At 51.1% G+C, this 27,722-nt stretch overlaps 5 protein-coding genes across 5 annotated transcripts; all 5 read left to right on the top strand.

The window, feature by feature from the left end:
- Positions 1-1,810: 1,810 nt before the first annotated feature.
- Positions 1,811-4,003, top strand: NCU07476 (hypothetical protein; the record flags this gene model as incomplete). The annotated part of the gene is made up of 2 exons (XM_958677.3): positions 1,811-1,921; positions 1,987-4,003. 2 exons carry the CDS (start codon positions 1,811-1,813, stop codon positions 3,880-3,882), a joined length of 2,007 nt encoding a protein of 668 aa, XP_963770.3. The 3' UTR covers positions 3,883-4,003.
- A 3,226-nt stretch (positions 4,004-7,229) lies between these two features.
- NCU07477 (hypothetical protein) lies at positions 7,230-11,843 on the top strand. The gene is made up of 2 exons (XM_958678.2): positions 7,230-8,046; positions 8,151-11,843. Exons 1-2 carry the CDS (start codon positions 7,948-7,950, stop codon positions 11,694-11,696), a joined length of 3,645 nt encoding a protein of 1,214 aa, XP_963771.1. The 5' UTR covers positions 7,230-7,947; the 3' UTR covers positions 11,697-11,843.
- Positions 11,844-12,682: 839 nt separating this feature from the next.
- On the top strand, positions 12,683-15,115 carry NCU07478 (mitochondrial carrier protein). The gene has a single exon (XM_958679.2). It carries the CDS (start codon positions 13,105-13,107, stop codon positions 14,569-14,571), a length of 1,467 nt encoding a protein of 488 aa, XP_963772.1. The 5' UTR covers positions 12,683-13,104; the 3' UTR covers positions 14,572-15,115.
- Positions 15,116-15,933: 818 nt separating this feature from the next.
- On the top strand, positions 15,934-19,859 carry NCU07479 (hypothetical protein; the record flags this gene model as incomplete). Its single annotated transcript, XM_958680.2, has 8 exons — positions 15,934-16,083; positions 16,145-16,186; positions 16,307-17,420; positions 18,080-18,157; positions 18,209-18,567; positions 18,689-19,303; positions 19,619-19,649; positions 19,735-19,859. 8 exons carry the CDS (start codon positions 15,934-15,936, stop codon positions 19,857-19,859), a joined length of 2,514 nt encoding a protein of 837 aa, XP_963773.2.
- Positions 19,860-24,337: 4,478 nt separating this feature from the next.
- Positions 24,338-26,905, top strand: NCU07480 (hypothetical protein; the record flags this gene model as incomplete). Its single annotated transcript, XM_959934.3, has 9 exons — positions 24,338-24,367; positions 24,550-24,586; positions 24,801-24,940; positions 25,021-25,118; positions 25,318-25,402; positions 25,573-26,096; positions 26,266-26,409; positions 26,463-26,599; positions 26,769-26,905. The coding sequence occupies 9 exons, from the start codon at positions 24,338-24,340 to the stop codon at positions 26,903-26,905; spliced, it is 1,332 nt and encodes a 443-aa protein (XP_965027.3).
- Positions 26,906-27,722: the final 817 nt, after the last annotated feature.

Below are 27,722 nucleotides of genomic sequence, written 5' to 3'. Positions count from 1 at the left end.
TTCCACTATCCACGAAGTCGGAACGCCCGCCTCAGGGTCCTACATATGTAAGCCCAAGTCTAGGGTCCAGAGTCTGGGGTCTCTTCATTGTACCATACAGTCTTCACCGCACCCGCTTCAAACCCCGGTATCCCAACCAACACCACACCTTACCTTGCTTGGCTCGGTCGGTTTCGGCCTCACTCACCTACATTTACACTTTTACACTACACTAGGTACCTTTTTTTTTTCGTTTTTACCAACCTCGCTCCATTTGAAGAATACCTAGCTCACAAGCGTCGCTACCTACCTACCTACCTACACCGCATTCTGTTTGATTCCTTTTCTGCATCGATTAGGTGGTTTTTCATTTGAAGCTACCTACCTACCTACCTAGCCCGTTCTGTTGAAGTTCTCCTTCGCTTAGTTTCTTGCTTGATTTGATTTATATACAGGTCATCATCAGAGGGATTGATCTCTTTTCACACCATACTGATGCAATCATCTACAGTACAGTACCTATTTTTACCTAGGAATTCGGACTACCTCTAGGACGACGACATATGCACCACCACCACCACCACCACCGCTGCACTGCACTGTACAGTACTGCACACCTCGGTAATAGGTCGTACATGATACCTATCCGAAAGACACCTATTCTACGAAGCGAAGCGAATTAATTCGAAGATACGAAGACAACGAAAACAAAAAACGCCGAAGGAACCAACGACACTGCAATTGAACAAACAACAACAACAAACCTTCAATTAACTCTTCTAAACGACGACGACGACGCCCGACAACCAAACAAAAAAGAAACAACGGACGAAACACAACATCGCAACATACTACACAACATAGTGCACTGTATGCCCGATACCGATTGATTGCATCACGCATGACACTTCAACAACGCTGTGGTTAGACCTGGACTAAATAATTCCGTCGCAATCTGGACCGCATACCGAATCAATTTTTGGGTAATCTGGCACGGCACTGCACTCTGCAACCAAGGACAAGCAAGGGCAAGCATCACATCGACGTTTGTTGTTTGAAATTCTTGGTTTCCGATTTCGGCGGCACTTCGTTGCGCCAACAAGCAGATCTAGGAAGGAAAGTAGGGCCGAGGAAGGAAGGAACTGAGGATACCTACGGTACCTACCTACCTACCTAGGTAGGTTGGATTTGACGATATTCCACTTGGTACTCCCTCCATTAGTTTTGAAGGACTGCTTGGAATGGGAATTAGGAGAACTACGCGAGAGGAGTTTCTCTAAACTTAACCTTGAGGTTACCTACCGTAACGACATCGTCGACACTTACCACCACCACCGATCGCGGCTAACCCACGTCTGCATCACAACTGCGTCACATACCGGACCGACACTTATACCGACTCTTCTCACTTGACCAACACTTTTCATCTTCCACGACGTCTACCTCGGTCACCTCGGTTGTCGATACTTCTCCCCGGACGCGTCTTAAACTCATTCGCAACCAGTCTCTTTACGCCGCTACCCACTGCTATCAAGACAGGGTAAAGACTTACGGCAAAGACAACAAAAACCGACACTGTCGAATTCCTCATGAACCAGCACACACACCAATAACACACAACCAAATTCCTTCACAATGCCGCCACCAGAAGATCAACACCCCCCGAACCCCTCGTCATCCAATTACTCACAAACTTCCTCACTTGCCTCCTCACGCCCCTCTACACCCAATTCCCAACCCGCCTTCCCCCGCCTCTCTTCCTCCTCCTCTTACTCTCAACCATCTGAACCACCTCAACCATCTCAACCCGAGCACCAACCCCAACCCCAACATGACCATGACTACGAACAACCTCACCCCCCTTCCCCACGAACCACCACCCGCAACGCCAACGCCGGCACCTCCACAATCCGCACCTCAGCCGCCACAGGCGCCCCCTCTCGTCCCTCCCACCAAGCTGGCCCCCCTCATCGAGCCGCCGTACCACCCCCGACCCTCCGCGAAAAGATCTTCCACGCTCTCCCTCCGCACACAGGCCCTCTGAACGTCGGCTTCATGGAACTCGAGCTTCCCGTCCGCGAACCCCGCACGTTTTCGCATATCAAGCGCAACGGGGAGTTTGCGCTCAAGCTCGACACCGTCCTTTTCGCCGTCTATTACCCGTGCGAAGGACCGGAGGAGACGCCCAAGGAGAAAGCCATAATGACACGGGATCGCATCAGGCGGTGTAGAGGCAGTGGGAATTGGGCCGGGTGGGATAGTTCAGCAGGGAGGAAGCAAGATGAGGAGGACGAGACAGGGGGAAAGAAGGGAAATGTGGGGTTGACGAGACCGACTTGGCTGCCTAGGCCAAGAATATCGACTTGTAAGGGATACGCCAACTTTGCGAATATGCCCAAGGCGCCGGTTGCCTCGTACTTTGCTTTGACGAGTATGTTCACCAAGTTGCCGGCGTGGCGGAATGCGAAGCTGAGCGATGGGCCGCCGTTGGCTGGGCCGGAGGAGATGGGCGAGGAGGCGCTGAATAGGGGGTTCAGCGATACGAGCGAGTTGACGCTTGTCTGGGGACCGAGACCGGCTCCGGATGCGGAGGAGTTACGGAGACGGAGGGCGAAGTACCCGGTTATCATTTTCAGCCATGGCCTCGGCGGGTCGAGGACCGTGTATAGTACCATCTGTGGAGAACTGGCCAGTTACGGATTTATCGTGGTCGCCATGGAGCACCGAGACGGAAGCGGAGCGAGGACCTATGTGAACCAGGAAGGGTCATCGCCGGACTTGTGCAGCCAAAATTTGGACCGAAGGTCAAACTCGGAACGGGAGAAGGAAGACGGTTCAGCATTCAAAACGAAACGACGACGCAAGAAGAACGGAAAGAAGAAGCCCTACTACATGGTGGATTACCTGTTTCCCTTGGATAACGCGCAAGATACCCGGCCGCATAATCCAGCCGGAGTAGATACCGAGTTACGGTTGGCGCAAATAGAGATGAGATGTGCCGAGATTCAAGAGGCATATCACATCTTGGGAATGATCAACGACGGGCAAGGAGCAGAGGTTGCGCGTCGCAATCTAAGGAAGAAAGGGAACAAAGGATCGAGCTCAAAGGGGCTCATTGGCATCGACTGGGAAGATTGGACGGGGAGACTATTCCTGCAAAATGTGACGATGATGGGTCACTCGTTTGGAGGAGCAACGACAGCCCAAGTGCTCAGATTGCGCGAAGACTTCACGTGGATCTCGCAGGGCATCTTGCTCGACGCGTGGGGTCCAGCAATGCCCGAGGCCGACAGCGAGGAGCACAAAATCCAAAAGCCGATATTGGCCATTGGTAGCGAGGCCTTCATGCACTGGAAGGACAATTTCGAACGCGTGGAGAACATCTGTCTCGAGGCCCGGGAGGCGGGCGTGCCCTCGTGGATGACGACGATCCGGGGCTCGGTCCATCTGGCAGCGGCGGATTTTGCGGTCCTTTATCCAAATTGGATGTCACTGCTCATGAAGTCTCTGGTGAATCCCAAGCGCGCGATCCAGCTCCATGTCGAATCGGCACTTGAGTTTCTCCGAATGACGCTACCAGAACAACATCACGCCAAATTCAGCAAAGCCTGGCCATTTGAAGAGGGGCTGCTGACGGCCATGGAAGGCGCGGCGAACGAGGTCTCGTTCGATTTCCGGCCCAACGAGAAATGGGTCGCCGCTCGGCTAAGGATTCCCCATGAGTTCAAGCTACGCACCCGGAATTGGGCCAAGAGGAAAACACAACCGAGCCGTGATATACCAAGAGATCGAAGTGGAAGGCCCCTTGAAGGGCTGGTAGACTGGGGTGCAGGAAATGAAATTTGGGTGCACATCAGTCCAGACAAGGAGGAAGTGCCAGATGTAAGCGCAGAGGCAGAGTAGTGTACTGTAGTGTAGTGGTCGGATTTCTTGTTGTCGCGTTCCACCGGGGCCAGGGAAATGGCGGTGGGATGTGCTAAGGCCGTACCTGGATTTCAATAATACCCGTCATCTACCAAAGGCATGTTTGAGGATGAAGATGTGGTCGCCCAGTAAGCTTGCTGAGGATCGGGGAGATTTTTGTGATCTGATTATGCCCCATGGAGTGGTATCCCGGCCTGCATGCCCAGAACTAGCATTCGGATAATTTGAGTCTATCACCATAGCAAACAGCAACTGACACAAAAGTTGGCTCGGACAAGTGTTTATGTCGAAGATGGGTTTCCAGGTACATAGTGCTCACTGAATACCGGCTCGGATTGACGCTGGATGATAGGTTTGAAGCTGCTGAATGCTGCTTCACTGGATTACTTGCCGGTTGCCGGCCTGCCGAAAATTGATTGCTTATTTCGCGCACAAGAATAGCAGCAAATGTATTCCCCACGGGGTAGAATGGGCGAAACGGTCGGGCCAATTGCAGGCAGCCGCTTTTCAACATGTCCAGGCAAGAGGTTGTGAGGAGCGCAGTAGACAGATGGCCGGATAGCTGACTAGGGGCGGGAAGTATATGTGTTGAGGTCTGACGAGGTACACGTAATGTCAATATATAACCACTCTCTGCAGCAGACGGGCCTTTCGCTTCCGGGGGCCAGGGAGTTGTTTGCCGCATGGATGATTTCTCGCGTACTGGTAAAAGACGCTGGTTAATATCACCGGCCTAGCGCTGTACCAGGAATTCGAGCAAAAGTATTGATATCCAGGCGGTAGCGGGTAATGACAAGATCGGGTTCGAAACTTTGCTGTAGTATCGAGGGTGACTATCAACCAGCGGCCATGGTCAAATTTGGGTGGTGAGCCTCAATTTGGGCGTCTCGGGCCCGGTGAATCCCTGGCAAGACATTCATCTGGTGATGGGCATCGACAACCTGTTCCAGAGTTGACAAAGCCAGGATGACCCGTGCAGACAGGAACATCAAGAAGTGGAAGGCTCTTGAGAAGCTATATCCCCTGCTAGCCCGGCCTTTGCCAACTTACCTTGCCAGACGACAGCTTCGGCCGAGGGAGTAGCTCCAAGCTACGAGAAGCTGTTCCTGGCAACTTGACGCTGCTGTGCTCGGTACCACCAGTGTTATGTCGGTCGAGGGCCTATGAAGTTCCGCGAAGCTATAACCGTTGTGGCACGCTGTGGTACTCTCCGGTCCTGGGCGTTCCTGGCTGCAGCAGTCGGCCATTTCCTCGGTGGAAGTGTACCAGACGCGCAAGGCTACAAGGTAGAGGCCATGACTAGGAACAGAGCAGCATCGGGGGAGGTTTGGTGGTCGTCCGGATGCGCCATCAAAGGCGGAGAAAAGGGTGAGGCGCGACTGTAGTGTATCATCAGCATCTGTGGTCGGTGACATCAAGTGATTCCCATTGGAAGCACGCCATTTTACTCGTTCAGCAATTTGGACTAGAAACACGGGGAGCATGTCTCGCCAACTGCTTTCGAACTCCGTTGAGTGTCGTACGTGGCTGCAAAAATCCTCGTTGACCACGTTGCTGACCATGGACCATGGATACGACGATGATATTCTGCGGGCAGGAGGCGGATGACGGTGCCAAGTTGAGGATGGACGTGGACAATTGGTTGAGCTGGTAACTAAAAAGGGGTGGGTGGTATTGTTCTTTTCTTCCAGAACCCTGATCGTAGTCGAGTCCATCTGGTGTGGCTCTTGATGCCGATTTTGCTGGCACTTAACGCAAAGTCAGACCCCGTAGCTTGGACTTGTGGGACTTTGTAGACTACGCGTCTGCGATGATGGACAAGTTCGGAGAATGGACTTCTGCAAGCAACCATCAAAGGATGTGAGCGAGTTTGCCAATCTGGCGGTCCGAGAATGGAAGAAGGGGTGCGTTAGCGGGCTGCATCGCGTGTATAGTCTGCGTAGTGAGCGCCATGGTGGGTAGGACAGGGGCAGCCGATGAGGAGAGGAGAAGGACGGGCAGGAAAGGGAAAGGGACAAGACCAAGTCCAGAACGCTTGTCGACGAAGCGAAGATTGGTGGGTTATTAATTGAAGATTGAAGGTCAACCCGGACCCCGGCGAAAAGTGACATGGAAAGCTGGAGAAGTTGAGGTGGTGGAAGCTTCAACAGAATGTCAATTTCGCGGGGAAGAAGTGGAAATCATGTGTGGGTGGTCGGATTCGGTGTGGTGGACACACTGCGCCCTGACGGCCCCTGGCAGTACGTAGGTAGCAGGTGAACACCCGCCGAGGCTTGCAGATCATGGAGCCTTCCCCAGCCAATTGACCCCACTTGGACAGATGCTCAAAGGAAGCTAAAATTGACCGCAACTCCGGTCGATCACTAACAGGCAGCGGTGGCTTTCATAAGCCCTACTGATAGTCCATTAACACCAGCCGACAATAACTGGACGACATCCTCTTCAGGTTCCGTCGCTTGCAGTCTGGAAAGAAAGTGGGACAAACCTTTTCCCAATCATCTCAACTCTCACGGGATTCTTCCTTTCCTCACTCTCCTCTCGCTCCATGGTCGTTCACGCGCACACACACACACAATTGACGCCAACAATGACTCCATTCTTCTTTTTCCGGATCCTCGTGTCGTGACACAACCCTCACTCCGGGTCCAAGACAAGCCCCATGGAACTACCCGGTACCTGTGCAAGCTGGGCTGCACCCCTTCTGCACAAGGGACAAAATAGCACCGAGCAGGTCCGTCCTGAGCAACCCGGAAGACGGTCTTTTCTTCAGTCGACCACGGCGCGACTGGACATAGTTTGTATTCGTTTTCTGCATGATGCCGTGTCCAGGAGCAGCACGCCCAAATACGGTTCGGCCAGGACACTTTGCCCGCCATCTCTCTCATTGCTGTTTTCTTTCTGCAGACTGCTAATGCCTTGTTCCTGGCCCCAATTCCTCCCTCCCATCTTGGCTCTCTCGTATAGCTTGAGTACGAAGAATCCCAAGGCCAGACAGATGCTAGTCTGGTGCATCTTTCCCCTCCCCGATGACCCGCAATGGACCGAAGCCATGTCGTCGTTGTTTGTCCTCCCTCGATCCCGTGCACAGTGGCACAGTACCTACATACTCTCCCTCCACTACAACCAGAGCCTTCCCAGCCTAATCTACCCTTGCCCGACATCTGATGATGATCAGAGAATGCGGGTTAGGTTAGGTTGGGTAACTGGACTTGGTTTGGTACGGTTTCACCAACAAGACTCTCTTGTTATAACTGCACCCGACTACCTACAGCTTGCTAAGAGGTTGGTTGGCTTCTACAGAGACAAGGGAGGAAGAGATTGAAAAAGACTTTACTCAGAACCAAGGGGATGCTACGCAACCAAGTGGAATTCCTCAGAGTGGCACAATTCAAGGCACACAACACATCAGCTTTGACCCATGGCTCCTTTCCTCCCCCGGATGGGACTTTACAGTCAGCATCACAGAGAGCCTTGATGAATCGACTCATTTCACCTCTCACTTCCCGCTCATCCAGTCACCCAGTCAGCCATTGAGTGCAACTCACAAGTGCCAGTTTGTGTGTGAGTGTGCTTGCCACCGGATCCAATTCTGGCGACAAGGCATTTTAGCCGTGGCCCCAATATCTTGCATTCACCCAGGCCTGCGGCTACGCGCTCCAATACATGGCGTCGTGCCAGAGACAGCTGCTTCTGTACTCTCGACAGGTCACCCCGGCCCGACCAGTCGAGACGGCAGTGTTATAACATACTAGAACATGTACCGGTAGACGGAGAGATGCTGTCTTTGATTACGTCGGGGCCGGAAGTTACGGCAACACTGCGTCTACCATCATCGTCCACACCACTCAATTATTCTCCCCGCTGCAAAGCCCTCGAATTCCCCCGGTCGGAACTCGGAAGCACGTCTTGAGTGCGGCTCATGATTTTGTTATATTTTGCGTCTTTCCTCCTTTTCTCCTGCTTCGCCCTTCGTATGTACTCTGGCATCCCAGAAACCAAGTCTCCTTACCACGGCCCTGTGCCCACTCCACCCCATCACCAACCATGGCAGCTGAGTTGGATCAATTTACCGATACGAAGTCTCTCCAGGGGGGTGGTTTGACCGGTTTGGAACGGATGATGGAGCTGGAAAGCAAATACCAGGTATGTGGGAACCCGTCTTGACCGCTTTCCTTATGGGTCGTGGCTTTGCGGCTGGATGTCTCATCATGTAAAACCACTGACCGTTATCCGTCCACCACCAACAGATCGACCAATCCCACCACAATGGCTCTCTTTCTCCTCCAACACCCTCTTCTCCCTCTTCCCTTAATCAGCAGGAGCCATCTACACCTATAGCTGCCCGCCGTCTCTCTGCACAACAAAACTACCTGATGCTCAAAGCTGTCCGGCGGAGCCTTGTCTTACCCCCACTATCAATCACGATCCCCACAGGGCTGACCGAAGGCAAATACGAATTCACAAGAGAAAGAGACTACCAACGAGAAAGGAAAGAGGAGAGTCAAGTCCAGCCAGGAGTAATCGCAGAGCCTCTACACAAGCAGGTCAAGTTTCTTGCACCCGACGAGGACGAGGAAGAAGAGGAAGAGACCAACATGTCAGACCAGTCTTCGATCTGTCAGTCTCCTAGTTGGGAACATTACGGCGAAAGAAAGAAACAAAAGAAGGAAGATGCGGAGCGTCGGAAGAAGGAGAAAGAGCATGCAGAAAAGGAGGCAAAAGCAGCCAAGAAACGTCTGGCTGCTCGACTGAGCAAGGCTCCTCCCCCGACGATGCCGCGGTCCCCAACACAAGAAGACCCAAGGATTGCCACACTCACCATCCCAGAACGATCGATGTCCGACACGCTGCTCACCAACAAGCATCTGTTACCGAGCTCCCACCTCGTCACAACCCAAAATGCCGACATGTCGTTGTCAGCGGATGATTTGCAACGGCATAGCCGACCGTACCACACTCTTGCATCTCCAGGAATGAGCAAGGCTTCCCTTACCCAGAGTGAGCGCCAAGATCATCTTTTGCTTCAACACACAATTCGCTACGAGAGCTTGGAGCAGCGACCACAGCCGCGCCAGACACAGTCGGATAGCCTAGGTGTTATCAACTCATCATCAGGCCAGGTACCATCTCCTCGGAGAGAGGCATTCCCCCCTTCGTCTTCAAGAACTCCGATGCTACGAGCAACAAGACCTGCTACAAGCCACAACCGAAGCAATAGCTTAATACAAGGGGCATCTCGACTATTCATGGGGAAAGAGGACGAACCCAGAGACAGCAACTCCGGCCCTCAGTTGCAAGACTCTCCATCAGTATCGGAGGATGATACACGAGGTCGGTCCCGAGACGGGTTTTTCCGTCATAAAAGAGTTCAGAGCGCTAGCCGCGCAATGGCTGGGGTTGTAGACGGTCAACTACCCAGCACTTCCAGCATCGGACCATCATCAAGGAGTAGTTCTCAGACCACCCAAACGAGACGCTCATCTCTTTCGCAAGACGCCAAAAGTGTGGCCATGAAGCTCGTTGGCATCAGAACAACCTCCGCCACCAAGCCGGATTGCCCCGCCAACAAGAAGCAAACCAAAGACACTGATTACTTTAACTTCATGGAGCACGCATATTCGGCTGCTATCCTCTCGTCAATGGCCACCGGAGGTAAACCTACGCCGGCTCCAGAAGCACCAACTCCTCCGAGATCGCAGGGCTCATTTGGAGAGGCATCTGTCACATTGACCAATGCATCTTCAAGCCTCAAGGGGTCTTCTGTTGCAGGCTCTGACGCAGACAGCCACTCAAAGAAGAATCGCAGTCTGAAAGACGCCGCAAGGGCGGCACTGGGTATGTCGACAGGGCATTCGGCAACGCCGGATGTAATGAGGCTACCTATACAAGCACCTCCTTACCTGCGATTTCGAGCTCGAATGAGCGCTCAGCCTTCAGTCGCTTCAACACCGAATGATATCCGGCCAGTCGTTCAACAAATGTCAACTGGTTTTGCTCAAGCCATTGCCCGAGAAAACAAGACCTTGTCCAAACACACCCTCGATACAACACCAGATAATGTGGTCAGGACGACGGAAGTGGCGTTATCGCAGGTCAGTGCTTCAGAGGGCTCCTCTTCATCATCCGCATTCGATGAGGCATCACCACTTCCCTCGCCAACAACAACTCCGGATACGTCAAGGCCCCAGTCCTCAAAGGACGTGCCATTAGTGGCCGATGATTTCACGAGCAGCCCAACAAGTGTGGAGGAAAAGCAAGATGACGACCAGACTCTCCGTCAACGTTCAGAGGACTCGGCCTCACAGGTTTCTACCACACCCCGGGATGGCTCCGAAATACGTGATAGCTCTGAGGGGCTCACGATGGGTGAGGACTGGATCAAGAGTGGACTTTTGATAGACTTGGACTTTGACACGTCACCGATCAACACAAATGCCAACGGGAAAGTCAAGGCCAACCATGGTCCTAAGCGATCAAATGCTGGTGCAGAGTCGTTTTCGCCAACAGATTCCAGTCGACCACCGTCGAGGTGCAAGGACAATACTCAACGTCAACTCATCATGGAAGAAAGGGATGAGACCCGTCCACAGCTCAGAATGTCCAAATCACCTTCTGATCCAGATATTCGCGTTACTGGTGCATCGATGGTCGCTCACGCCACTATGCCGTCGACTGAGGACACTATAATTGCTGCCCCGAGGTCTCCCAAGCGGACTCAAACTACTGGCCTTTTCGGTGCTGAAATGACGGGTCATGAACAAAAGCTGCACCAGGCATTCTCCTGGGAGAAAGGAGATGAAGAGACTTATCAAACGGTATCGATGGCGGAAGTGGCAGCTAGAGAGAAGGCTGAAGTTATCTTGGAAACAGAACAACGGTTTGAACTGACTGGGGAGGAACCCAAGAGCAAGAGACGGCAAAAGTTGACATATTCCCGGATGTCTGGTCAGGCAGGAGACCCACGATCCCAACAACTACGAGCCGTCAGCGGAGAACGGAATCAGTCAGGATACCGGTATCCCAGCTCGAGTGAACCGTCACCCATGCACGACAGCTTTGCGTCTGCTTCTTCTTCTTCAGCCGCAGGCGGCTCCAGTCGAGCAAAGTTTACCACCCTAGCAGCAGGTTTTGCCTCGTCTCCAGATCTGTCCGGCTCGTCATCGAGGCAGACCGAGGATTGGCCAGAGGTACCCCCCATTTCTCAGATGGTGTCACAGTTCCCGAGTCCACCATCAACATGCCGAAGTCCAACACCGCTCGTGTCACCATTATCACCACCACCATCAAGCACTTCCTTTACCTCAACAGCATCTCGCTCAGCCTCAACTCCCCCAGTCTCCATCCTCAAACAACCTCGCCCAGCCATGCCTGCCATCCCAACCTCGATGCCCATCCTCTCTGCCCTCCCCAAACATATGCTCCACCAATCCAACCACTCCACCCCCAATCTCCCTCCTCCTCCTGCATCCCGCCCCTCCACCCTCGCACTTGCCCACGGCCCCACTGCAGAGGAAAAAGAAGCAGCCGCCCGACGTGCGGCCGCCGGCGGAGCTTCTTCTCAGCCCTTTGCCAAGATCTTGGTGCAGTGCTGCAGCTGCCAGTTCTTTTTGGATATGCCGTCCAAAGTGTACGAGTGCATAGCTAGGCCGGATGCGGTGGTTGAGGATCGGGCGTTGGGGGTTTCGGGGGCTATCATGACTATGGTGAAGTGTCCGTGGTGTGCACACAAGATGAGTAGGGAGTGTTGTAGGGGGTATACGGCTATGGTTACGTTGGTGGAGAGGTATCATTGAAGGGCATTAAGGAGGGGGTTGTGTGTTTGGGAGGGAGGGGGTACAGAAAAAAAAGAACAAAAGAGGAAAGAGTCAGGGATAGGGACGTTAAGAATAGGGAGGGTTGAGAGGGTCACTGCAAGTTTCCTTCACGTTGTTTCTCTTCATGGTGTTCATTTTTAGGTATGTGAGCTTTATTCTCGATCAAGTATACCTACCTGTTTCTTTGCGTACTCCTTTCAACTGGGTCAATGTTGGATAAAAGGTGAAAGGGGGTGTAGCATAGTGTAGTTAAGTAGTGGAAGATATTTGAGGACATTTTTCTGTGACTGGGTCACAAGACCATATACCACTGAAAAAAGGAAAGAAGAAAGTATGCTATTGTATGTTGTGTGTCGGCGGTGAAGTCATCGTTCCATATTGGATTCGGCTATCGGCAGCGGACGAGGAGTTCCAGAGTCGTGAAGGCGGGCGAGTCTCTTATATTAGTGGTTCAGCCTTAACACAGGTTTGTCGGTGACGAGCTCCGTCTTATAGGACTTGGTAGCGACCCAATCATTCCAATTGCCGAGAAGGGATGATGATTATTCCTCAAGGACAATGCGGTGGAGATGGGATGAGCCATGTGAGTCCAGATTCCAGACGAGCCAGAGTCTAGACTATTTATCTTATCAGATGCTCGCTTATCAACGGAAGCCTGAAAAGGATCTGATAAGAGAGATGACCTTGACGGTTATTGCTTACATCAGCAGCCAAGACATGACATCATCTCCACAATTGGCGGGAAACCAGCCATTGAGGTTGGCAGCTGGGCATTCGGCCGGTCGGGAAGGAGCGGGTCAACTGAAAGCTAAGGTGGAGAAAGGAAGTGAGAGGGGCGGGGTTTTTCAGCGCTAAGAAAAAGTCGTTTTAGCGCTGCACAAGTGCGCGCAGGGGACCCAGAATATTCTGTGTGCAGTGTCAATGACGAGGAGCAAACGCCCCCCTCGAGGCAACATTTCCAGACCCCCGATCCCGTCGATACCTAGGTAGTATCTCCGGCTTCGCTCGACCTACTTTTCCCAGGGCAGGGCATCCAAATTCCCATCCACCTAGTCCTCACTCACTCCCGCCATCTCGAGTGAGTGGCCAACGTCAACCTCCTTCCGTCAACAAACACCACCCATCCCTTCTCTTGATTATCCATCTTCTCCCCATCCACCACCTACAATATCTTGTTGACGTTGGTTGTCACTCATATCCCTACCTCTGGTCCTGTCCTCTGCTGGTGCTCGTGCTTTTGCTTATCGCGACAGAAACACAGCATCCGTGCAGTCTCCTTCTTCCTTCATCTGACAGGCAAAGGCATCTTTACTGCCGGCGCTCTTCGCGCTCCTCTTCAAAAAGCCGGCCGCGGGGCCTTACGAGACTGTACTCTTAACTGCCAACCATGGCTTCCATTCTACAAGGCGCACACTCCTCAGCAAGTCACGACTTCGATAGGATAATAGATCATCGCCATGACTCCTCCTCGTCCGCCTCTTCCGCCTCTCCGACCCCGAGTGCCTTTCCCACCGTTGCCCAAGACAACACCGCTCCGAACGAACCCGTCGAGATCACGGCCGCCCAAAAGATGCTCTCCGCCACATCCGGCAGTCTACTCACCGGCCTGCTCGTGACTCCCCTCGACGTCGTGCGAGTCCGATGGCAATCCCAATCCTTTACCCGGCCGTCACCAACCGCACATACCGTTACCGACTTTGCGAAACTAGCCGGCTCACAAATATCCAACCCCGCGTTTCGCCCCGCGAACCTCGGCGTGACCGCCTGCTGCCGCGAAGTCTTCTTTGCCAACAATTCGGAAGGATGCATCGTCGCCACCGGGCCGCGCATCGGCTCTGGTGCTATCACTGCTAGTGCTATCCCCTGCGCAGTCGAAGAGACAAAGCAACGAAACTTCAACTCCACCCTCGACGGTCTCCGCAAGATCGCCCGCAACGAAGGCTTTACCTCGCTCTGGCGGGGGCTTTCTCCAACCCTGCTAATGGCCATTCCAGCCAACATCATCTACTTCACCGGCTACGAGTGGCTGCGCTTTAACCCTTCCAGTCCCATCCAGCAAACCGTCAAGGAGGAGTATGCAGCTCTGGTAGCCGGTGCGGGCGCTCGCATCCTTGCCGCTACAGCCGTCGGGCCTATCGAGCTATTCCGCACTCGTATGCAGGCTTCCCCCGGCAGCACGACGGGGTCACACCTCACTCATACCTTTAGGGGGATCAAGGACATGGTTTACGCGCACGGCTACCGCTCGCTCTGGAGGGGTTTGACACTCACCCTCTGGCGTGACGTACCCTTTTCCGGCATGTATTGGTGGGGATACGAGACAATTCGAGGAAAGTTGACGGATGCGCGCGAGGCTCGCTCTAGGGGACGTGGCAGGACACTTGACCTCGATTCTGAAGAGCGCCACAGAGTTCGTCGGAGGTCTCAATCAAGGGAAAACCACGCCGAGACCTTTACCGACAGCTTCATTGCCGGCGCGTTATCCGGAGCCTTCGCCAGCGTGGCCACCATGCCTTTCGATGTCGGCAAGACAAGGACACAGGTCTACCGCGACACCGGCGCTGCAACAAAGGCTGCTATTGCGGTGACGATGGAGAAAAGCGCCGTGAGACCGGAAGAGAGGAACATGGCAAGACTGCTGTGGCATATTTTCTCCACGGAAGGCGTCGCCGGTCTCTTCAGGGGATGGATACCGCGCACTCTCAAGGTCGCGCCGGCGTGTGCCATAATGATTAGCAGTTATGAGGTCGGAAAGAGGGCCTTCAGGGGGATGAATGAGCGGGCAGCCATGAAGGAGCGAGAGGAGCTCGCGCAGCAGGGACAGCAACAGGAGCAATCGGATGAGGAGGCTTGAGAGGAGGCTCTTCATTGCTTTGGTTGATATGTGTCCCTGCATTTGAGGACGAGTAGTAATTCTTGGGTTGGGGTTGTCTCTCTTCTCTTCTCTTCTCTTCTGTTCTCTTCTCTTGTGTCCTTTTTTATTCCCCTCAAGGGTTTGTTCGTTTGTTCCTACCTACCAATACCTCTTCCCTCCACAACTTTGCATCTCGGAGTTCAATGTTTCTCTCTTCTTTTTTATTTTTGTATGTAACTTTTTTTAAGGGTGGTGGCGGCCACGGTCTCAAACTTTTTTTTCGTCGTAGCATGTTTGGCGTTTTAGAGAGTTCTTTAGACGTGGGACGGAATGGGGGGAGAGCGAGGCAATGCAATGGGACAAAAAGTTAGTTTAATGTCTTCTCTCACACCACAACCTTTCTTTAAGTCCCTCCCTCTACTTTTTTCTCTTTGGTCTAGAAATGGTGGTGTGTGCTGTACAAGTTTTGTGTGTAGCGTGTCTGTCAGTATGTGTATTGTATGTGTATATGTTAGCGGCTCGAATCCCATACTACCTTCGTCCCTACCATAACCGTAGGTGATCTGACATCATCTTACCTAGTGCGCTTCGATCTCCATTCCCATCAAGGGGCACTTCACCTTGATACCTGGACAGCCTCTTTGTCTGTCTGTGTGTCTGTGTGTCAATCATGGTTGGTAGTCCCACAAGTCTGGGTGTTGATGACCTTTGAAACTGTCCTCGACAATCGGCGGCGAGCGCTAGGCAGGCAGGCAGGCAGGCAGGCAGGCAGGCGGCTCGGCTCTGGGCCAGCCCCCAGCCCCTAACAGCGCCTCTGGTCGTGGCTCTCGTCAGCAAAGAAGACAGAAGCAGAAGCTGGAATTCCATGTCTGAACCAATCACAGAGGTGACTTTGTACTACTATTATGTTGCTACCTGATATCAAATCAGTTGCCGCCCGGGTCTGGTGGCGCCAATGTTGATACTGTGAGGTAGGAAGGGGCTGCTCAGCTGTGATGTGGCTGATGCAGCTATAGGTTGGGTTTCACAGGTGTTTTCCATTAGTACCTGCCTTAGAAAGCAAGTTTATCAGGGTGGAAATGGGAAGTACACCAAGATGGAGGAGAGAAGGCGGAGCGGAATGGATATAACATCGCTGATGCGGACCTTCTTCAAGGCGACTATGGTACCCCTTGAACCTTTTTTTCTTATCTTCCATTTCATCTGCGTGCGGTTTCTCACATACCGCGGTAATAAACCTGTTGTTCTCCCGCTTGACACACACACACACACACACACACACACACACACACACACACACATCAACCGTTACCTGACTTAATTGCACAAGTGGCCATCATCGTCAGATTGCTGCTTGTCGACATGCAGAGCGCCGGAGATATCCTTCGGTGTTGGGACCCGGAGACTGGTGGTGAATACAAAATTCCGAGCAACACGTGGAGCTGCGCAGAAAACTTTTGGATATGTGATTGTCCCCCGCTGACAGCAGACCCTGGCATTGCGGGACAAGGTGTAAGTCTTTTTTTCTAATCATGTTTCTAGCAATATGATGGAGACTGATACCTGCCTCTAGGTAACTGTATCCTTGTTTATATCTGCCATTATTACTGCTTTGGTCAGTGTGGCTTGCATCCTATCAGCATCAGTGCATCCGCGATCATGGATTGTCAATCGCATCGACGCCTGAGTGCACCCGTGGCTGGGTCAACTCGTCGGCAAGAAACTGGATGAACAGAATGCCATCAAGATAGCAAAGATCTGTTACGACTTGGGCCTCTGCTTGGGAGATCAGCAACTGGTGACCTCCATCGCCCTTCTTATTGCAGCCATCAAAAAGCTCCACGTCGACCGGTCACTCAGCGTCTACCACTTCACCTACGTTATAAACATAGCCTTTCTCAGTTCCGCTGCCTATACGTACACAACCATTACCCATTGGAGTATGAAGGATATGGACGAACCAAAGGATGGTGATGCCTTCAACACCCAAAACCCCAAGCCATTCCTCACTTGGAAACGACTCCGAAACGGATTACCATGGACGTTGAGATTGCTGCTGATGTACATCCTGGATATATTGCTACTCTATAGCAGTTGGGCGGCCGCCCGCGAGGATTGGGACGAAACCCAAGGCTGTCCCGCGCTGTGTGTGATGGAAAACTCCCCCTTTGGTGGGGAAGGAAGGAAGTGGATGGTGGTGAATTATCTCCAAATCCTTTCATCTGACATTACGGGCATCTTTGACAACATCTCATTCCTCACTGGCAGAATCTGGCCCTGGTGGGTTCTGTACTTGCGTCCAAAACTCATTGATGCAAGGGGGCTCCCAGCCACGCTTAGATCAAGAGAGGAACGCACTGAACAAGCTACTCTTGCGACAAGACTATGGTCATGGTTCCTGATGAAAGTGAAGAAGAGACCTCCGGCAGGCCTTGGAATTTCGAACCGCAACGGGTATCATCAGATGGACGCGCCTCTAACCGTGCTTGAAGATGGCCGGCCATTGAGAGTTCCTACTGCTATACAACGGCACTCCACGAACCAATTACGAGATCCAGAAGAACAGTTATGCTCTACGGCCGTTCTATTCACGAGGAAGTGGATTTGGAGGCCAGTCAAAGCCGTCCTTTCTCGCCTTTGGCTCCTCAAAAACTCAAAGTTCTGTCAGCTTCTCGAAAACACAGTTTGGTTCTGTCTGAACTGTTATTGGGCCGTTGAGTGTAGGCGCCTGGGCCAGCGTGAGATGGAAGCGGAGGAATATGAGGCCGAGCAGGCCATGGGGTTTGGGCAGATCGTCCCTGTGTTTCTCTTGATCCTTTTTGTTTTACAAGTGTTCGACTCCCTCAAGGGTAAGTGCTCGCTAGTTTTTTTTTTTTTTTTTTTTTTTTTTTTTTTTGAAAGACCATCTTAATCCCACCTCTCTTCATACTTTTACGGTGACATCCTGCTAATCACGCGTTTTCTTTTTCCCTAACCATAGACCACTACAAAGATGCCTCTACCGAGGATAGAACTGGGGCGATAATGCCTGGAGAATTTGGAAGCATCTGTGCCGTGGCTTCAGGTACCAGTCTGGACAGCCACATAAGTATGAACAGCCTGGCCCCGAGTATAGGGTCTCGTGTTAGAGGGACGTGGTAGCCGCGCAGTCTCTTCTATCGACCACCACCGGTTCTACTGAAGGCTGTCTTCATCGGCATCCAACTTGTCCATACCCTCATTACCTGCCCGGGCACCACCATCGCAACCAAACGCTTCATCGATACCGCGCATCGGCCCTGTATGGGCCGGTGGGGGTTGAGAATAAGGCTGAAGTAGATCAAGTAGATCATTGCTGGTTTGCTTGTCAGCTCGAGACTTGCGCCTCCTCGGACGAAAGCAGAGACAAGGGATAAGGGGATTCCGAAACTCCGATTGGTTCAAATCACCCGAAAGCCAGGGTCATGAACGACAATCGAATGTGTCCTGCGCACATGCACCAGGGCTTCATTCTACATATATGGAACAGGCAATAGCCATCCGGATGCTATTCCTGGCCAACAGCCCCGCCTGGGCATCTTGAAAGTGGTTGAAGATCGCTCTGCAAGTAAGTCCAGGGTAGTATTCAAACCAAAGGTGACTTGAATTGTAAGGGCAGTGTCGCATGATCAGCCTTTCGCCTTGTTTCTCGACGTGGGATTCGTAGGTTTGCGTGCTTCCTTCCATACCCACGTGCATTTGAAGGGTGTTTATCAGGTAATCGCTTTCCGTATTTACTCACTATCCCCTATCATTTCAACCTTCGGGAACTACGGAATTCTGACGGTCCTTCCTGCATACCTCGACGAAGTCAACATGGAGTCCGAATTCATTCGTTGCTGGCGGGAGACAGATGACGGAAATCACACGCGTGTTTACTATAATATCACGAACGACCAGTGGAACTGTGCAGAGCACTATGGTCATTGTGACTCTTGTCCTAAACTTCAAGGAGATCCTGACATAGCGGGGATCGGTGTAAGTCCCTTCCTCCCGTCGATGAACAGCAAGAACATCGGAGCGTGCAATAGCTATGCTCAGTCAGTCACTTCACTTACAGAACACATGAGTGATAGCTGACAATACGACAATAAACTAGGTCTTTGTTGCCTTCATGGTCTCCGTTAGCCTTACCGCTCTACTGGGCATTATCTTTCCCATATTAGCAGCAGCACTGCGACCGAGGGCTACTGCCATTCACGATTGTCTAGACATCCTTCTTGAAAAAGCCGTGAGGAAAACCATCCTGAAAAGACTTGGGATCAAGAAAGCCGAACACTGGGCGTTGGTATGCTACAATTCGGTATTCAGCCTGGGCGATCAACAACTTACAACCGCCTTCGCCCTGTTGGTAGCAACGCTCAAGAAACTCTACAGCGACCAAAGTCTCAGCGTTTACCACTTGAAGTTGGTCATGAACTTGGCATGTCTGAGTAACTGCGTCTACGCCTACGCCGTCATTTCCTTGCGGATAAAGATGGATTTGCAGCAGCCCACCAATCACGCGGAAGGATCCCCGGCGGTGGCGCCGCGGCGGGTGAAGAACAAACAACCCATGGTGAATTTGTCCATGTGGTTGCGAAGCATCCTCATGTTCACGGTGACGGCGTTGCTCCTTTACACCGGCTGGATCGCGGCCAGGGTCAATGGCCTGGAACCAAACTGTCCAGCGTTGTGCTTCAAGAATGTCCCAGTAAAGGGCGAGGCAGCAAAGGTATGGGCTACGCAGTATTGGATCCCGATTTACTATACACTTACGATCTCTTTTACGCAATGTCTTGCGATGTCACGAAAGAGATGTTGTCTTCTCCAGAAGAAGAAGGTCACCAAGAAGAATAGGTCGAACCTCTTTGAAATATTCGGTGTTTGTGGGAATCTGTTGCTGGCTCATGCGTTCTTCGTTTACTACTTGTACCGCGTCGCAAAGAGTTGGCGAGAGCGGAACCAGGCCTGGTATGTTGAGGCGGATATCCAAAATGAGGAGAGTTGGGGGTTTGGACAAATCGTCCCAATACTTCTCCTCATTCAGCCTGTTCTTCAGCTGTTTGATTCCATTTCAGGTACGTACCTACACTAGGCACACCCGCATGTCTCCAGTTTCCTGAACCTCCTAATTTGAGAGGCTAACGTCATTCCTTGTGGCAGAGACTGAAGAAGAAACCGATGTGCAAGATCAAGTAGAGCGAGGGACTCAGACTGAGGGCAGAACCGAGCACGAGGTTGAGTACGGGCCTGAAGGGCGATCAGATACACCTTCAAACATGGCTTAGAAAGCATAGAGGTATGAATGGCAAGAAGAACCGAGGTCAATACAATCCAGGCTACGAACCTCTCGGTAGTTGTATATGTCCTATATCACATTATTATTTCGTAATCAGCCTTTTCATACTACAACGTGGCAATATCCCTCCTTTTATCCGTGGAAGTACCCCAAAAGATCAAGAGTTTCAACAGACAGGTGTGATCCATAAACCTGCCTCTAGCTGTTGCGTCACTTGCCCGATTCTTGTTCCCCTTTGAAAGAAACAAAGGAGACTGAAATTTAAGTAGATAAGCAAGGGAAGGGAGGGAAAGGTGAGGATACTTAATCTGTGTTGCCTGTCCCGAATCGTCAGTCGTCAGGCGGGCCACCTAAGAGAAAGGTACGTACCTACCTCTACCTACCTACCATTTGTAGGTAGCCTTGGACGGGCTACGCTGCTCCAAGTGAACTGATCTGAGTTATGCCTCTTCTTCGCCCCACCATCGCCATCACCTCTACACGAACCGAACACGATCACCATACTATCTGGTACACAAGTGTGCAATATGCTGGCCCACGTCACACGGGCGGTGAATGGACTACCTGCGACGACAACGACGATGACGACGACTTACTTGGATTTCGCCCTTTGGGCTCGTACTATCTCCCCTTCCTCCTACACAGTAGGCTCCTTTTTGGGGGCTGAGTATCAATGTGGCGCGAAGACTGAGTGGCGATTGGCGTCACTGAATGGTTACCTAGGTAGGTACCCTCAGCTGTGCCTCGTCGTTCGTACAGGCTGAGGTAGGTAGGTTGGTGGGTTAGCTGGATGATAATTATCACTGGGCCAAGCGTCTTTCATCTTAAAACCCCTTCAATAACCGGTTCCGTTATATTCGTCCCTTTTTCACTTCTCCTCCTTCAAGAAACGCAGCATTTCGACAGCAGAAACTGTGCCTTTCCATCATGGACGCGTACTTCATCCGCTGCTGGCGGGTTACGGAGGACGCCAATAACCCATATGTTTACTACAATATCACAAAAGATCAGTAGAACTGTGCAGAGCACTATGGGACGTGTGATTCATGCCCTAGACTCCAGGCTGATCCTGACATTGCTGGCCTTGGTGTAAGTTTCTCCCAATCGTCTTATTCTGTTTTACCAGGCACCTATGCAAGAAATGAGAACACGCGTATCAACGCTGGACAGGGTACTCTCTGCTAGCGAGCTTATTGCTACCTCTAGGGACATAACTTGGTGGGTTGAAAACACCACAAGATGCGCCAGGACATGCATCGTCACCCGAACTGCGGTTGACAGTGAGATGAAGGATGGAAACGCGTCTTTACACAGCAACTCGGGCGAATAACTAACGGAATGATTGGAATTTCTAACAGGTTGTCGCTGCTTTCCTGGTCTCCGCTAGCCTTACAGCGTTGCTGGGCATTATCTTTGCCTTACTAACACCTGTCGACCACTCTGGAAGAACGGAGACCAACGACTATCGAACTCTAGACAATGTACTGGCTACGTTCCTCAACAAGCCCATTGTGAGACTCCTCGGCGAGAAGCACACGGGAAAAATCTCAAGAGTTATCTACGATATGGTGATTTGTCTAGATGATCAGCAACCTGTTGTCGCGCTTGCCCTTCAATCTCGTCGCGACCCTGAAGTTACCTACTCTATGTCAATAAGAGCCTCAGCGTCCTTCACTTGCAGTTGCTCGTGAACCTGGTGTTCGTCAGCACAACCGCCTTCAGCTACACAATCATCTCCTGGCGCCTTATGCGGGAAAGGGGGTTCTACGGCAATAATACACCCCCGGAGAATCACAGTACACCCTCGGATAATAACCAAGATAGTAGCCCCCAATCTTTCTGGTGGCGTCTACGAGAACGATTACCGATAGCGACGAGGGCTTTTGTCGTATTCACCCTTTGCATCTTACTTGTGTACACCGGCTGGATCACATCAAAAACGTATGGCCTTGACATGAACTGCCCGGCGTTGTGTTACCAGGGTGTTGCGATAGTCCAGCCTGAACACACTTACCCGCTGGGAGACAATTGGATCTGGCTCATCAAGGTATGGATGTATATTTCCGGATCCGTGCTTGTCAGTTGGCTTTCGGTGTCCTCCCTCTATCCTTCTTACGGCGTACTTCCTACGATCTACCGTTTTCATGCCAAAGTCCAATGCAAGGGTTCGGCATGTACCGTCTGGGTCTGGAGACAGATTTATGCCGCCTACCTGTCTCTTGCGGCAATATCGTTTTATTTTGTCGTCTTCCTCGTCCACACGTTGAATCTCTGGGGAGGGGAGAACCCGTTCCTTTCCGGAGGACATCAAGGATGAGATGAGCATGGGGTTCGGGCAGATCGTGCCCCTCTTTCTTCTCATACAGCCTCTTCTCCAACTCCTTGATTCCATCAGAGGTACGTATCTACCTACATGATTTTTGGTCTTCCCCCCCCCCCCCCCCCCCCCCCCCCCCACCTTCTTGCCTCTTTCTTTTCCACCGCGGCTCCTTTCTCAGGAAAGGGTCCTAACTCCACTCACTTGCCTTTACCGACCGCCCAAAATAAATTCGGTATTCAACTAACGAATGGGTTTTGCCCCTTGTGGCAGAGCATTATAGGGAAGACGAGCAGAAACCCGAAGAGGAAGTGGCATCTGAGAACGTTACCATCAGCAATGAAGCCGCATGAGTATAGACGTTACAAAGCCCCCTTTCCCCTTCCGTCACACATCATTCTCCCGAAGATTGGACGCCACTTTAGGATTGGATTATCATTTAGCTGTTCTTTTTTTTTTTTGTTTTTTTTTTTTTTTTTTTTTTTTTTTGGTTCTTTTGGGTCTGTTTGTATATTTAGAGGAAACTGGAACGAGGAATGACGACGTAGAAACATGAGAAATCTATTACGCGAAGACGTGCCTCACAAGTGAGAGGCGGGTTATATCTAGACTACCCCCTCTCCCTATATCTAGACTACTTAACCGCTTAGGGCAAGGCTTCTCTGCTTTTCTCCGCCGTACAAAAAAAAAAAAAAAGGTTGCAACAGGCCAAAGAAGTGCAGAATCCTCAGTCCTCGGGTACGAAGATGCATTCCAAAGCACTACACTTAGACTATAGTTATTTATAATGAAGTTTTCGCTTAGTTGAAATTTAAGTTTGACCGGACTCATTTTCCTACTTTCTTTCTTTTTTCCCTCATTTTTTTTTCTTGGGGGGGGGGGGGGGGGAGGGGGGGAGGGGGGGAGGGTATTTAGTAAAAGTACATTGCCCTAACAAGAAGGGCAAGATAAAGTGACCAACTATTTCTTGGAGGAATTTGCGAAAATGACCGATTGTGAGCTAACAGACGTTCACCTGATTCTTATAGTAGGATGTTAGCGATTGGAAAGAGTAGTCAAATTCCTCAGAACCATGCCCTAAGCGGTTAAGTAGTCTAGATATAGGGAGAGGGGGTAGTCTAGATATAACCCGCCTCCACAAGTGAAGTGATGATGATGCTAAAATGATGCTAAAACAGCAACAAGCTCAGTTGAGAGCCTCAACCTGGGACCTCCCTTGTACACGACGACGTTACAGAATGTGAGCAAGATGGAGACGGATAGTTGGCTGGTAAGTATCAGAATGTTTAATGTTTCCGTAAATGAAGTCCTATGCACCACATTCTCTGGTCGATACAATGAAGTAACGCCTTCCCTTTCTCCATGGGAGCAGAACAAAAGGCCGGGGTCTCAAAACAGGAGGCTCAGAGACGTGTACAACGGTCGTCAGCACTCTCCAAAGTAATATAAATCACTTGAGGATTGCAAAAAACTCCAGCTCTCAGAGTATCAAGCGCTGGTAAAAACCACGGCCTTCTCAGGCGCAAAGGAGCTATTGGTAGTAGTGTCCGGGCAGTTCGGTCATGACGTCAAATTAGGCGAGGGAAGACAAAAGTTGCCTGCCATCAGATAAGGAAATGATGTATGAAACTCCGGGGAGGCCACGTTCAACAAGAAATGCTGGCTTTTAGGTTGTATGGATGTTGCGGTTAAGAAGAAGTAGCCTGGGCAAGAATCCCAGCAAAATTGCAGTTTTTATCCAACCAGGACACGGACCGCACCTCCCACACGGCATGGACTTGATGGACTAACATCTGTCGTGCCTGTTGCATGGCCCAGCAGTTCCTGCATCACGGTCTTACCACTCAAAAGCTGTTTTCCACCAGACAAATCAAAACTGTCAATTTCCCTTGAGTTATAAAGATCTTCACGACCGGTTGGCAGAACAAATATGAACTGTTAGGGTGGCCGGTGGCCTGGGTTCAGTTCCTCCTACCCTAGTCACTGCCACTTTGCTCCTTCGGCAATGCTTGTTTTTGCATCTGATTCTTCCCGATTAGGTGGGTAGAGGAGTTGGCGAGTGGCTTGTTGCGCGGGTTCATACAGAGACTCGGACATGAAACACTTGAACAAGGGAATCATTGGCCGAGACTTAAAGCCACGCAGTGAAGATGGAGAAGGCAGAAATCAGGCGGAACTATGTACGTACCAGTTCTAACCGCGAGGGCGGTCTTCTCCAGTATCGGCACTACCAATGGATTTCACTTGAGACGGGAGGCTTAAATTCTCGGCTTCTCACCGCCATCATTACCTATGCACTCCATCAACGGAAAGGAAGCACGTCACGGCACCTAAGGGAGCTGGACACGCCTCTCTTATCGAGGAAGGAGCAAAGAACAAGAAGGTGAGGGGAAGGGAAGGTGAGATGAGAGGAGTCGGGCAAGTACGACTGCACCTTTGCGACTACTTGCACCACACCTCTCCGAGTCCGGAACGTAACCCGTCGAGCATTTTCTAGTTTTTTGGGCCCGGGCAGGAGTTCGAGTTCCTCGGTCCCAACATGGGTTACGGTGCCCTGAAGATCAGATGGGGGAACTCTTTGCCGCATTTCTTTGCACAATTTTTTTCTCACAGAGACTGCTCAACAACTGTTATCGTCGTTATCCTTGTCACAATCACCTCCTTTCCCCCAGTTTGGTGCTACCGGTACGTACCCGGTACCTGCTTTTGAACCGCCGTTCTGTGACCAAAACCCAAGCGCGAGATCAATGATGGTGTGTAACACAGCACTTAGCCACCGAGATTGTGTCGCTACATCATGGGTCCTTGAGCTTAGGCCTCTCTTCTCCTATAGGCTACGGTTACCGAGTTATACTTTTTCATCCGACATGGATTCAAACGTCACCCATGGCTACTTTCACATGGACACCCTTTAAAACTTGAATCCCCCACGTAAGTTTGTTGTCCCTATCTGCCTTCTTCAACCATTCTTCGTTCTCAGTTTCGCAACCACCTGATCTTCGCTTCCCTTGGACGCTCAACATTTTGCGTGGCTCACTAAACAAGTCAACATGAACGATACAGATTTGATCCGCTGTTGGCGTGAGGCAAACGAAGGGATACAAACCCATCTATACTATAATATCACCAGCGCCGAATGGAACTGCGCAGAGCACTACAGAAAATGCGATTCCTGTCCTATGTCCCAAAGTGACCCTGACATTGCCGGCATTGGTGTAAGTGTCCTTCCCCCTCATCTTCAGCTTGGTACCAGGTTTCCGGACAGCGATATTTCGGGAGGATCACTAACAGACGTGCCTCTACATATGTTATTATTGCCTTCATGTCTTCGGTCTTTATCACGGCTTCTCTCAGCATTGCCTTTTATATATTGGCCACTGTTCAGCCGCGCAAACTCATCGTCAACACTAGCTCCACAACTGCAAAGGTTTACGCCTGGGTTGGAGAAACCGTCACAAAGATTATCGGAACAAAGCACGCTGTCCGGTGCGCCAAGATATGCTACGACATGATCATCTGTTTGGGTGATCAACAATTAGTCGGCTCGGTCGGTCTACTGGTAGCAACCATCAAAAAGCTTCATTTCGACAAGACCCTCAGCGCCTACCATTTCCAGCTTGTCTTGTGCATGGTGTCCCTCAGCTCTACCGCTTTTACCTTCTCCATGATCTGTTACTGCTTGAGGCATCAACGGATCGAGGATGACGGTTGTACACGGCGCCGACAACCCCAGCAGCAGCATGGTCCTCGCCCATGGTGTAGACGTTTGACAGAAGGACTGCCTTGGGCCATTAGAATGTTCTTTTGGCTAAGCCTAAAGGCCTTGCTGCTGTACAACATTTCGGTCGCAGCAAGAATGAAGGACCTGCCGTGGGACTGCCCGGCGATATGCTACAAGAACAGCCGAGGGTATGACTGGAGATCGGCGGGTTTGCACCCTATCATCATGTTGCTTTTCGCTATCCAGTTCAGCATCACCGACTGCATCCTGTTGACTTTGGCTCACAACCGGTGGGATCCCAACGCTCTCCTTGCCCTCATGTCAAACCAAATCCGGAGCCTTTGGACGTGGTATCAGGATCAAGATCCCTCTGGGCAAGATCGACAGCGCAGCATATCTCTTCCAGACCCCTCTTTACGCCAAGGTTGCTTTGACATACTCAATGGCCTCATTGTTGTTCTTTGGCTCTCGGAAACTGATTTATTTTGCTCTCTACCTATGGTAAGTGGTTGGTTTGTGTCACTTGTTATCATCACGCTATACGCATGGAGAAGGACTCACATTCATGTACCCGAGTCTCTCCGTCGGCTGGAAGAGATAACCAAGGAGGAGATGCAGATTGGGTTTGGCCAGACCATGGCCGTTATTCTTCTCGTGCTTCTTGCTTTTCAATTGGCTATCTCTATTTCAGGTACGCATCTCCCACCCAGGCGGCCCGTTTCCCCCCCCCCCCCGGGCTCCTGTCCTCCTTATTACATCAAGTTTTTCACCCTTTTTCTTTACTCGGCTTGAGGCCAAATGCTTCATTTGCATACTAACAATCGGCGATCGTTCCCGCGCGTGTGCAGTACACTATGCAGAAAACGACGAACCAACACAGGACGCCGAAACGGACGGTCTTATCAGAGACAATAATGTCGATGTGGACAACATCACGGATGACACCTCACAGGTAGTGATCGTCATCGAGCCTACAGAAATTTCGAGTGTAGTATAATTTCCTTATGGGCCCTCTTTGAACGAGTCAAGCAATTTTTTTCCTTCACTAGGTACAGATTAGATAGACTACAAGAGACATTTGGCGATATGTTGCACACAGATACATGGGTATGTGGGAACTGAAGATCGGAGATTGTCTATGGAGTTGTAAGGTGTATGTATACATGTATGTGCCTTTCAAGATAGAGCGGAGGAGCCGAGGAGGGGAAAGAGGCTTATGATGATTCTGTTGAATAGTTCACTTCTTTTCTTGTTAACCAATATTTTTTTTTTTAAAATTTTTTTTTTAAAATTTTTTTTTGGACCTGGTTGCAATTGGATGGAGGGTTTATTAACAAGACTAAATAATAAAGTTGAGAGTGTATACTTTGGCAAAAAACAAGGGGAATGCATCTCGCATGGTTATATATTCTTCGTGCAAGCACTTCATCAAACTACAAGGTACCTACCTAGGTACCTACCCAGGTACGGTACCCGTATAGAAACTTGACGACTTTCCACTTCACTCCCCATTCCACCACGCCCTCACAGCCCTACTCCACGTTATCTCTACTTTACCTACCTACCTACCTATCGTGCTACCCGGTGTTCCTGAGCGCCATAGAAAAAATGCATTCAGTTTAAACAATAGCAAGGTGGTTAAATCGAGGAGTGACGGAGGTACTAACTTTTTGGTGGTGGTGGTGGTGGTTGCGCGGGGAGATTTACAAGGTGCCCGGTTGCCCCTGGGCGTTTATTTGTGGTATTCGCACTGTAGCTACACTTGAGAATCAACCAGCCAAAAACGCAACTAACCCTCACTTAGTCTATATGAA

The sequence above is a fragment of the Neurospora crassa genome, linkage group I, assembly GCF_000182925.2.
Source record: "Neurospora crassa OR74A linkage group I, whole genome shotgun sequence".
Classification (NCBI taxonomy): domain Eukaryota; kingdom Fungi; phylum Ascomycota; class Sordariomycetes; order Sordariales; family Sordariaceae; genus Neurospora; species Neurospora crassa.
This window is presented reverse-complemented; position numbering and strand designations above follow the sequence as displayed.

Excerpts from the sequence above, each read along its gene's own strand:
- NCU07477 (XM_958678.2), top strand. The coding sequence starts at position 7,948 with ATGGCAGCTGAGTTGGATCAATTTACCGATACGAAGTCTCTCCAGGGG. Across the intron at positions 8,047-8,150 it reads AGCTGGAAAGCAAATACCAG|ATCGACCAATCCCACCACAA; the intron begins GTATGTGGGAAC and ends CACCACCAACAG.
- NCU07478 (XM_958679.2), top strand. The coding sequence starts at position 13,105 with ATGGCTTCCATTCTACAAGGCGCACACTCCTCAGCAAGTCACGACTTC.